Here is a 13427-nt window from a genome sequence, read left to right on the forward strand (position 1 = left end):
AAAAAACACACATAGACACACACATATATATATATATATATATATATATACACACACATACATATACGGTTTACTATTGAAATGTTGCCCTGCAATTGCACGGCTAATTAGTATTCGAACAACAGATGTTTGAATATTTCATATGTGTGCAGGTTACATGAGCGAACGGTATATTTGCGAATGGACTGTGCATTCGCAAATATAACATTTGCTCATGTAAAGGGATTGCGGTACAGTGCGGTTAGGGAAACATATCCGTTTCCTCACTGTAGTGCGATCTCGGAGTTGGAATAATAAGTTGGGGGTTGTGGAGTGCAGGGGGGCTTACCCCCCCACATACACGGGAAGTTAGGTGTAGGGATTGGGGAGTTGCAGTAAGGGTGGCATTGTTTTTAATGCCGTAAAATGTCATCGTCGACATATTCAGCATTAACGGCTGTTTTACGACATTAGGGCCATTAGTTTAAGTGCAGTTTCGGTACAACACTTCGATGTTTCGTACCTTTTTTTTTTGTAAATTTTGAGATACTGATAGTAAACCATATATATATATATATCTATCTATATATATATACAGATATACACACATACACATATGTATATGTGTGTGTGTTTATATAAAAATTATTTAATGAATGGTCGAAGACAGAAAAGAATGAATCATAAATTGCTGAACAAAAGAGAATGCAAAAAAAAAAGACTGAATACCATGAAAAGTACAGCACAAACCAATGAATACTTCTCTACAGCTTAAAAATCCCTACATTATCAACTCCAGCTACAAAACCATATCAAGCACAGTCTGAACAGTCATACTTTTATGGAGGGGGCTTTTAGCAATGTAATGTGTAGGGTTATTGTTGTTGCTGTGGGCCAGGTTTATGTTTATGGTTAGCACACGCAAGTAAAGAAAGTTGGGGTGCAGAAAAAGATGAGGTGGGAGACAAACTGCTATTTTGTTTCTTACGTGATATGGTTCTTGATGTGGATGGACAAGGAGGAGTTGCTGAAACATGACAAAAGTAACTCTGGTCAAGTTTCTTATAATCATTAATAGAAGAGGAGACATCTTGGATGTTGAAGGAATGCACACTGGAGCTCCACATGGCCTCAACATCAAGCATGAGGGTGTTGGTTATCCGCAATCAATATGTAACAGCTGGTTTGAAACCTGAATTCTGCCCTACTGACACCTTGTCTTCTGATATCCCCCTCATATTATGGTCTGCCCTACTGACACCTAGTCTTCTGAGGTCCCCCATATTATGGTCTGCCCTACTGACACCTAGTCTTCTGATGTCCCTCATATTATGGTCTGCCATATTGACATCTAGCCTTCTGATGTCCCTCATATTATGGTCTGCCATATTGACATCTAGTCTTCTGATGTCCCTCATATTATGGTCTGCCCTACTGACACCTAGTCTTCTGATGTCCCTCATATTATGGTCTGCCCTAATGAACAACAGTCAACAAAAAAGCCAGCAAGTGTTGGTAATAACCATGTAGAAAAATATTTATTAACCAGAGGGAAGAAACCTCCCCTACTGGAATACTGCTATTATTCAATATAATTCAATATAAATAGCAAAAGAACTTGACACAAAAAGGAATAAATTCCAACAGTGTTGAATTCAAACCGGTTTCGGCTCATATGAGCCTTCTTCAGTGAAATAAAAAATAAAAAAAAAAACAGATTAACACAGTGCACAGATAAATATATGAATTGGTCCCACCAATGGTCCAATCCAAGCACAGAATTCACAATTGGTCATTAAGACCAGGTGCAAACAGAGCTCCAAGTTTAATGATCCATTTTTTCTCCTTGGAGCTAAGTAATTCCTGCCAAAACTGTTTGTCATTACATTTCCCTCTGATACAGTCAATAGCCACAAATTTATATGAAGCAGATGCATGTTGCAAGCAATGTTTATATAAGGCATTACTAGTGCGCTTCTTTTTAATGTCACTCAAATGCTCACAAATTCTGAGACGGAAAGCTCGAGAAGTCTTTCCAACATAGAAAGCAGAACAAACGCAGGTCACCAAATAGATGACCCACTCAGTATTGCAATTAGCCCAAAACCTTATATCAAAAACTTGTGAGGTATTTTTACTGGTAAATTCAAGAGTACGTGACACACGGATACAAAATGAACAATGCCCGCAAGGAATACATCCAACAATAGGTTTACCTAGAATAGACCGCTGAGTTGGTTCCGAAGAATCTACCCCCACTCTCTTATAGTGGCTCAATTTTGAACCAATGGTTTGTCCCCTTTTAAATGAAAAAGAGCAATGTTCTGGCAACAAAGAGCAAAGTTTTAAATCAGCTTTAAGAATGTTCCAATGTCTCTGTATGATATCTTTAAAGCCTTGTGTGTTACGTCCATATGTAGTTACAAGACGTAAGGGTTGTGACTGTTGGCCATTATTCTTATCCTTGTATGTTAATAAGTCATCCCTATTTAAGCTGGACACAAATCTTTTGGCAACATGTATCGAACCTGGACGATAACCCCTCTTAATAAATCTACGAGTCAAATCATCTTGGGCATCAGTGAAGGATTGGCTGCTAGAACAGATTCTTCTGGCTCTAAGAAACTGAGATTTCGGTATATTATGGATGACATGTTGTGGGTGGAAGCTGGTGGCATGTAGTATGGAATTAAATTCAGGGAATTTCCTAAACATCCTGGAGGATAAAGTATGATCCTGGTTCCTCGTAATTTCTACATCAAGAAATACTATCCTGGATTTGTGATAAGTCAATTTAAATTCAATCCCCCATATGTTGTTATTCAGATATTCAAGAAATTCCATGAGATACAATTCATCAGCCTTCCACACCAACCAACAGTCATCCAAATACCGACGCCAAATATCCATCTCACACATATATATATTGTGTGTGACATCATAAATAATAATCTCCTCAATGTATGCCATAAACAGATCTGCATATATGGGTGCAAAAGAAGCACCCATAGCAGTACCCTGCTTCTGCCAATAACAAGAATTCTGAAAATAGAAAACATTGCTGGACAGTACATATTCTGTAAGGCATACAAGAAAAGTATTGAATCCGGATGGATATAGACCTGATCTAGCCAACCAATAATCCAACGCTTGTAAACCCGCCCAATGGGGAATGTTGGTATAAAGAGAGGTGATGTCCAGGGTACATAATAGCCAATGTGGTTGAAGTTGGGAATTATTGATAATATCCAAAATTGGGTGGTGTCTTGAATCCTAGCTCTAATTTGACTCAATAACGGTTTCAAATGTAGAGTCAAATATTCAGATAATGGTTCCGTGAGAGACCCATGTCCAGAGACTATTGGGCCAGGTGGTTTGGTGGCATGTTTGTGAATCTTTGGCAAAAGATATATATACTGTCTTTTCGGTGACCCAACCAATAACTGCTCTTTCACTTCATCAGTAATGATGCCTTCATCCACTGCCTTGGTTAAAAAATCATCAATCTGGCTTTTAAAGTGGGGAGAAGGATCCACTAACATCTGCCTATAATATTGAGTATCACCCAATTGTCTCATGGCCTCACCATCATAAGCAATTTTATCCATTATCACCACCGCTCCTCCTTTATCAGCTGGAATAATGACCAAATTTTTATTACCAATCAACTCATCCAAACAACCCAATTCCTCAGTAGTCAAGTTGTTATAAGTGACTGGAAAGTCTTTAAGGTGACAATGTATGTCCCGTAGGACATTTTTTTGAAATACCCCTACCAGATGATTCATGGGTGGTATAAAAGTTGATTTTTTAAATCTAAATTTGCCAAATGTATCACAAGGGACATTGGAAACATTATCCTCCACATTGCTGTCAAAAAACACCTTCAAATTTAATGTACGACAAAAATTGGTAACATCCTGTGCAAGATCTAAGAAATAGGTATGTAACCAAACTTGGAACTCATATATTGCAACAGTTGTCCATATGTAAAGCACAAAGCTCCAACTTTGTAATAACCTTTCTTGTAAAAGATGTTAGTCTAACAACAAGTCAGTATAAACTATTCAAAGCATCCACACCCAAAAGAAAAAGGCCCAGGTCTATTCTTAAGACCAAAACCGGTCTGTCTAGTGGGACATCTGGGGAAGAATATTCCTCAAATACAGAAGGTGACTCTGACTCACACTCATGTGAGGGACCACCCATGTCTAAAAGAGATAACTTGACACACCCTCTCAATTTAGATACCGACGAGGGGGGCGGAAGCATAGGAAACACAAAATCCAAACACAGTTTGGAAACGCTAATGAAGATCATGACACAGCAATAAGTTTGGATTCCAATGTTCACAATATTTCATCTCATGACTTAACTAATGCACAATTGAAATTACTAAATAAAGGGCTCAATTTTGTTCCGGGGTTTTTTGTCTCAGAGCAGTCTCTTGCACAGGATGTTACCAATTTTTGTCGTACATTAAATTTGAAGGTGTTTTTTGACAGCAATGTGGAGGATAATGTTTCCAATGTCCCTTGTGATACATTTGGCAAATTTAGATTTAAAAAATCAACTTTTATACCACCCATGAATCATCTGGTAGGGGTATTTCAAAAAAATGTCCTACGGGACATACATTGTCACCTTAAAGACTTTCCAGTCACTTATAACAACTTGACTACTGAGGAATTGGGTTGTTTGGATGAGTTGATTGGTAATAAAAATTTGGTCATTATTCCAGCTGATAAAGGAGGAGCGGTGGTGATAATGGATAAAATTGCTTATGATGGTGAGGCCATGAGACAATTGGGTGATACTCAATATTATAGGCAGATGTTAGTGGATCCTTCTCCCCACTTTAAAAGCCAGATTGATGATTTTTTAACCAAGGCAGTGGATGAAGGCATCATTACTGATGAAGTGAAAGAGCAGTTATTGGTTGGGTCACCGAAAAGACAGTATATATATCTTTGCCAAAGATTCACAAACATGCCACCAAACCACCTGGCCCAATAGTCTCTGGACATGGGTCTCTCACGGAACCATTGTCTGAATATTTGACTCTACATTTGAAACCGTTATTGAGTCAAATTAGAGCTAGGATTCAAGACACCACCCAATTTTTGGATATTATCAATAATTCCCAACTTCAACCACATTGGCTATTATGTACCCTGGACATCACCTCTCTTTATACCAACATTCCCCATTGGGCGGGTTTACAAGCGTTGGATTATTGGTTGGCTAGATCAGGTCTATATCCATCCGATTCAATACTTTTCTTGTATGCCTTACAGAATATGTACTGTCCAGCAATGTTTTCTATTTTCAGAATTCTTGTTATTGGCAGAAGCAGGGTACTGCTATGGGTGCTTCTTTGCACCCATATATGCAGATCTGTTTATGGCATACATTGAGGAGATTATTATTTATGATGTCACACACAATATATATATGTGTGAGATGGATATTTGGCGTCGGTATTTGGATGACTGTTGGTTGGTGTGGAAGGCTGATGAATTGTATCTCATGGAATTTCTTGAATATCTGAATAACAACATATGGGGGATTGAATTTAAATTGACTTATCACAAATCCAGGATAGTATTTCTTGATGTAGAAATTACGAGGAACCAGGATCATACTTTATCCTCCAGGATGTTTAGGAAATTCCCTGAATTTAATTCCATACTACATGCCACCAGCTTCCACCCACAACATGTCATCCATAATATACCGAAATCTCAGTTTCTTAGAGCCAGAAGAATCTGTTCTAGCAGCCAATCCTTCACTGATGCCCAAGATGATTTGACTCGTAGATTTATTAAGAGGGGTTATCGTCCAGGTTCGATACATGTTGCCAAAAGATTTGTGTCCAGCTTAAATAGGGATGACTTATTAACATACAAGGATAAGAATAATGGCCAACAGTCACAACCCTTACGTCTTGTAACTACATATGGACGTAACACACAAGGCTTTAAAGATATCATACAGAGACATTGGAACATTCTTAAAGCTGATTTAAAACTTTGCTCTTTGTTGCCAGAACATTGCTCTTTTCATTTAAAAGGGGACAAACCATTGGTTCAAAATTGAGCCACTATAAGAGAGTGGGGGTAGATTCTTCGGAACCAACTCAGCGGTCTATTCTAGGTAAACCTATTGTTGGATGTATTCCTTGCGGGCATTGTTCATTTTGTATCCGTGTGTCACGTACTCTTGAATTTACCAGTAAAAATACCTCACAAGTTTTTGATATAAGGTTTTGGGCTAATTGCAATACTGAGTGGGTCATCTATTTGGTGACCTGCGTTTGTTCTGCTTTCTATGTTGGAAAGACTTCTCGAGCTTTCCGTCTCAGAATTTGTGAGCATTTGAGTGACATTAAAAAGAAGCGCACTAGTAATGCCTTATATAAACATTGCTTGCAACATGCATCTGCTTCATATAAATTTGTGGCTATTGACTGTATCAGAGGGAAATGTAATGACAAACAGTTTTGGCAGGAATTACTTAGCTCCAAGGAGAAAAAATGGATCATTAAACTTGGAGCTCTGTTTGCACCTGGTCTTAATGACCAATTGTGAATTCTGTGCTTGGATTGGACCATTGGTGGGACCAATTCATATATTTATCTGTGCACTGTGTTAATCTGTTTTTTTTTATTTTTTATTTCACTGAAGAAGGCTCATATGAGCCGAAACCGGTTTGAATTCAACACTGTTGGAATTTATTCCTTTTTGTGTCAAGTTCTTTTGCTATTTATATTGAATTATATTGAATAATAGCAGTATTCCAGTAGGGGAGGTTTCTTCCCTCTGGTTAATAAATATTTTTCTACATGGTTATTACCAACACTTGCTGGCTTTTTTGTTGACTGTTGTTCATCTACTTGTGCCGTGCAATGGTTCCGCGGGCATCTGCTACTTGGTGAACTGCCCTAATGAAACCTAGTCTTCTGATGTCCCTCATATTATGGTCTGACCTACTGATACCTAGTCTTCTGATGTCCCTCATATTATGTCTGGAACATCACCCTTCGAGGAAATGGTGGAATCCTAGAGAGACTTTGCAGTACCGAACAGAACAAATCTAGACTGATACCCTACAACAGATGGCTGTGGACCTCCACCTAGAGCAGGAAATTTCTTTTTACTAATCTAGAAACTTCCAGCATTGACAGTGCATTTAAGTATGGTAACTGACACTAAAAGTTATTATGGCAGTAATGTGGAACAGAGAACATAAGAAATTAAGTGGGTTTCAACCTATGATCTGGGTGAATGAATCTTAACTCCAGCAGGATTAGTAAGAAAGTTCTTAGTATAACAAGCTTTCTCTTCTCAGTTTTAATTAATTTTAATTTTAACAGGAAAACTTCTTGTATTTCAATTTTCTCTAGAACACTTCAGTTCAGAAAACTGCTTTGTTTTAGTTACAAATATATGACTAATCGCAAGAGTAACCAACTAAAAAAATGAAAATTTGTAGCACTCCTAGTTACAGTTTTATCAAATTATGACTCTCTGCTAAACAAGAAAGGGTACTTAACATGACAATCTTTTAGACAAATGTGCAATGTGTTGCAAAAACATCTGCTGGCACCATTTATGTGAGGGATCATTAAAAAGTGCAGAACTATAAATAATGTGTTAAAGACTAAAAGCAAGTACTCAGCAGTAGTAAAGATCCATGCTTACAAAGGGCACCATTTACGTGAGGGATCATTAAAAAGTGCAGAACCATAAATAATGTGTTAAAGACTAAAAGCAAGTACTCCACAGTAGTAAAAATCCATGCTTAGAAAGGGCACCATTTATGTGAGGCATCATTAAAAAGTTCAGAACTATAAATAACGTGTTAAAGACTAAAAGCAAGTACTCCGCAGTAGTAAAGATCCATGCTTACAAAGCGATGGACAAACAAGTGAATCAATGAAAGCTGATTGCTTAATTCAGGCAGCAAAAAGAAATGGAGAAAGCATGGAATGTACTTTATTTTTACATGGCAAGTTTATTCTACGACAAAACCTTGAAAGTGCATCCAAGCTCCACTTGGGTTCAGCATCTGCTGACAGAGATTAAGCTATGGGACAGATGGCCCATGAAAGTACATCCAAGTTCCACTTGGGTTCAGCATCTGCTGAGAGAGATCAGGCTATGGGACAGACGGCCCATGAAAGTGCATCCAAGTTCCACTTGGGTTCAGCATCTGCCGAGAGAGATTAGGCTATGAGACAGACGGCCCATGAAAGTGCATCCAAGCTGCACTTGGCTTCTGCTGAGAGAGATTAGGCAATTGGACAGACGGCCCATGAAAGTGCATCCAAGCTCCACTTGGGTTCAGCATCTGCTGAGAGAGATTAGGCTATGGGACAGGTGGCCAATTAAAGTGCATCCAAGTTCCACTTGGGTTCAGCATCTGCTGAGAGAGGTTAGGCTATGGGACAGACGGCCCATGAAAGTGCATCCAAGCTCCACTTGGGTTCAGCATCTGCTGAGCGAGATCAGGCTATGGGACAGACGGCCCATGAAAGTGCATCCAAGCTGCACTTGGCTTCTGCTTTGAGAGATTAGGCTATGGAACAGACGGCCCAAGAAAGTGCATCCAAGTTCCACTTGGGTTCAGCATCTGCTTTGAGAGATCAGGCTATGGGACAGGCGGTCACCTTCAGCTACTTCGCATTCATTTTGTGAATTCCAGTAGCAATGCTCCCCTGCAATGTGTGATTAAGAATATGGCTCCCTTCTATCTGTACACACAGTGTCTCTGGATTCTACAGTCCTAGGTTAGCCCTTCTGGTTCAGTTCCAAGTGTAGACCTCACTAATGATTTAAATCATGATTTACCTGTGCTGTGACATTCCTTTGTGGAACTGTGCTGCATCATACTATGTTACAGGATGTGATCTGTGATTTTAGCAAACCTCAAGGAATAACCCTGACTTACCTATATAAACATATAAGGCTTGAAGCAAACAAAACAGCTATGTTTTATTCATCCATCATTTATTTCAAGAAGCAAGGTGAAAAGTAATCCCTTCACAAATGTATATGAACCAATTTCTAAGTATGTAGACATAATGAGCAGTTCTATAAATAAGACATGTACAGAGTCCAATGCAGACTTATGAAGTTCACCACAAAAAGGAAAAATATCAAGTGAAACACTTAAATTCTTACATACATATACACTAGGATATAGAAAAATTAGATATGATCTTAACCAAAAATCAGAAATATGAAGACTTATTAATGCATACAGAATGAGAACCTGTGCATTAAAATATAGAAAAACAAATTATAACCTTAGTAAAAAAATCCAACATGTGAATGCCTATTATGCATACAGAATGTGAAATATCATCTAATAGGGAAAATACATGCAGCCATGATAATGCAGTACAGAAGAACAGCAAATACAGAAGAAAGGGACTCTTCAGCTGCCTTAAGGGTTGTTATGAGCTAAAACACATTACTAAATTAAGGAAAGCTAGCTGAATCCTTAAGTCTCTTCAAGACTTAGCACACTTGACAATATGGGAACCAGCTGTTTTGAAATTTCATAACCCAAGTAGCTGGTGTAAGGGCTTCATCCATAACAAGTGCAGTATGTATGTATTTATATCCTTTACAAATCACAGTGCTGACTGACAAAACCATTAAACAGCAAACTGAAGTGGCCAAGTGAACACAAGTCATCATCAGTGAAAGCATTCAATCAAGTGGTCACCATCTGTTACTAGCGGGTCTGTCAGCACAGGACAGCATATCTCTACCCTTCATAAGAGACCTAGCACCACTTCTGGCTCTATTACACAACTCACAAATGTGCCAATACACCAAGGGAAGGTCAGCTTTTCTGACAATTTAGTATTCAGCAATTTAAGCAGGAGCACAAGACTAACTTTTTAATCTGGTCTCCCTTCTCTGGGACTGCAGAGTAGGATCCTTAAGTAGAAGGGATTTTTTAAAAGGTATTTACTTGTTTATCAGTTTATCTAAATTGCCCTTTTCAGACCCCTTTCAGTCACAACCCAGCACACAAAGACAAGGGTGAATAAAATATAAATGGACAATTTTCTGCTGTCAGTTAGTCACGTCAGCGTGCTTCTGGAATGTAACTGGAAACCAAAGTACCTGGAGAAAACCCATCAAGACAAAGAAAACGCAAGTAAATATCATACAGTGACTGGAGGTCATGACTGAATTCTGGTCTCTGCAGTTTGCCAGGCACAATGAATGAGCAGAAAGGTAGTGCAGAATATCAAATGTTCAAACTGAAACAAAAGACAATAGCGAGAGTGGTAATGTAGCACACAAGCATCTGACCTCAGCAAGTCAGATGCTGCAGGTTCTGTTCCCATACTAGGTGCATGGATTCATTTTTTCCCATAAGGAATTATAATACTGTTGCATTGAGGTGGTACTACACTTTTAAGATACCTTTTTTCAGATAAAAATAAATTACATCCTTTATGCCTAAGCTTCCAGTTGCTCAGGTGGATGTAAATGGTTAATAAATGTAAATAAAATAAATGGCTAAATAATACCAAGCACATTCCCTTATCAATATCCTTCCTTATGTTATGACTAGTCAACCATAAAATCTGTTTTTTTTTTTAATCAAACAGCTTTGAGAATGAGTTGCAACAGAAAAAATGTTATTTCAGATAACTTAAAATCACATGAGCGTACAAAGAAAAATTGGAAAAATAAACCGAAACTATCGCTTTCTCTTCTACAGAGATTCTGCAGCCTCAGACTAAGAATATAATGAACATCCTGGATGAGGTCTGGAAGCCAGACCAGATGTCAAGCCTTCTGGAGATGAAGTCCCATTAACAAGGAATAATGCAGCGGTGATCTTTACGAAGAACATCACGTGACTGCACTGAATGTATTTTACTTCAGATTTCAAAAGAAAAGTGGTGTTAATGGAGAGGTACCCGAGAAAGTGTTTCACATAGACTGCAGCTGAATCTTTGAATCCAATCCTGGGTAACACTCAGTTTAAGATTTTAACATAAAAAAGAAGGAAATAAATAAAATCTTGTCTCCCCAAAATAAAATAAAGTAAAATAAAATAAAAAGATACATCCATACAATAGAATAAATCTAGGAAACCACACTGGTTTCCAAAAACAAATTGCAAGTTGCATTTATACAAGTATAAATAGCAATGTTTACCTACTGCTTGTATAGCACCTGTCATGGATTATCTCTGCTAAAACAAAGTGAAATGTTATCTTCCCTAAAGTAGCTTCTAATTTTACATTTTTCTGGATGGTAATACAGAACCATATTTCGTGTCCATGGAACCACGTCCCCTCCCTTTTCCTCTTCTGACCAATGCCTGCAAGCTGGCATGTGGTGCAATATAATCGTGAAGAAAGCAATAAGGCAATTCATGGACTTAACTAGGAGGTTCTCTTCAAATGCTTAGCCTTTGTTTTCCATATTAAACATTTCTATTTCAATAAATCAAGGCCAGTACTCACACATTAAATCCTTCAAACCAGCATTTAACTCAAGGAATGGTCTAGCCTACAATTCAGATCACTACACAGCACTGCACGCCACGTGCACCTTTGGAGGGGACACGATCAACACAGCAGCTCTGAGTCCCACAAGGGCTAACAAAAGCTTTTTTCCTAACAATGGTTTTAAAAAAAATTGCATGTAGGTGTTATGGGCAAACTCCAACAGAGGTGAACTTTTCAGCTGCTGTGTACACTATATTATAAAAAGGCAGGATGCGTTGTTTAACCAGTACTTACTGTAAGTGCCATGATATAAATCCTATCATACTGTATCCCCTAAGTATGATCCATACAGTGTGTGCAGTGACTCAGAATGGTGCCCGCTGCTACAAAAGGATATCAGCTTTCTTCTTTTTCTGTAGCTCTTCCTGCCACAGCTCATGTCTCTTCAGCTCATGATCAATGACATTCATACACAGTGCCCCGATTTTGTAGTGGGTGATGAGTCCATGGAACTGGGAAAAACTGCATGGAAGAAGAATACATTTAAGATCCGCAAGTAACAGCATTAAATCAAAGGTGTTCTTGGAGAAGACAAGATTAAATGTACATACTGACATGTCTTCATAATGAATGCAACAAATTACACAAGTCAGGGAAAACAACTTTTATTAAGATAATCTCTGGTGCAGAGATCATCAAAACACCTGAAAAATGAGAGGCACTGAAGTGAAAAAAAAAGCACTGATTTTCAACTCATATTTTTGCATTGCGGTTTTTTTAAAGAAATATTACAGTGTTTAAGGCACACCTGCAAAAAAGAAACCCATCCTTGCCTGACAATTACGGGTAAACAGCTAATCCAACAAGCTCAACTGTCAAACCCATGCGGTCTTAAAATCTATCATTGTTTTTGACCAAAGTTTCAAAATTCAGCTCAGAAAAAAAGCAAACATATTAAACACCTTTTTTTAAATGCCTAAAGTGCAACTTTTTTATGAAAATTGGAGAATATGCAGGAAAAATCATACCCTTAATCTCTGCAAAGCACTGGACTTCAACTGACCCCCCTCAAAGAATAAAAGCTCATTCTTACAGAATTTGAACTGTTTATGCGGTTTCATCTAATATTTAGGTGTTTCAGACAAAATGATTTTCTGTTGAGAGGAAATTTAAAAAATATTTTTTGCCCTAAAAATCTCAGGGCATTAGTCATTTTAATATTGTTTGCAGGACATCATTGCAGAAATATGGACCATCTTGCTTGTGGCAGATGGCAACACTATCTGATACTCACACAACAGAAGACACATTGCTAGCACCACATCACTTTTTTTTTATTTCTCCAAGTACTTTGGGTTTCTAACACCATAACAGGAATGTAATTTATTCATAAGTCAGAGTATGATTAAAGTTTGTGAAATTAGCATTGTTTCAGTCTTTGATGTTAGCCAAAAGTGCTGTTCACAGCACCCGCAATGTGTCCAGTACTGCCTCCTTCTCCAATTCATATGGAGTTACACTTATCAATAACATATCCAAGTACGATTGTGAATTCTTTTTTATAAGACCCATTTGCTCCTCCTACTACTAGAAGTGTCTCCTTCTTCCACATTGCTCTCATTTCTTCCTGCAAATCATGGTATTTTATTACTTTGTCTCTGTACATAAGACACTGTAGTCACTGGGTGTAGCAATTTCAATGACCAATGCTACTTTTGTCTTCTTTTCATGGACTACTACATCTGGCTTTCTCGCATCCATTTTTGAACCGTTGGTAATGGGTGATCCCATGTGATATAAACTGTATCACTTTCTATAATGCCTTGCTGCTCATGTTTCTCAGCTATTTCAATATTATAATGTTTTCACAATCCCCTGTGCAACAGTCTTGCCACATTATTATGCCTTTCAGTATACCGTCCTTCTGCCATTAGTCTGTCACAATCAGAAACAAGGTGTG

The 13427-nt window shown here is 38.0% G+C and overlaps 1 protein-coding gene across 1 annotated transcript in view; it reads right to left on the reverse strand.

Annotated features, from left to right (window-relative positions):
* Positions 1 to 13427, reverse strand: part of KIFAP3 (kinesin associated protein 3) — a gene marked incomplete in the record, with an annotated part of 1467647 nt that overhangs the window by 1142415 nt on the left and 311805 nt on the right. The window contains 1 exon segment of the mRNA XM_044085270.1: positions 11865 to 11989. Coding sequence (XP_043941205.1) covers positions 11865 to 11989 — 125 coding nt within the window.

The sequence above is a fragment of the Protopterus annectens genome, chromosome 10.part0, assembly GCF_019279795.1.
Source record: "Protopterus annectens isolate FY-2018-M chromosome 10.part0, PAN1.0, whole genome shotgun sequence".
In the NCBI taxonomy this organism is placed as follows: Eukaryota; Metazoa; Chordata; order Ceratodontiformes; family Protopteridae; genus Protopterus; species Protopterus annectens.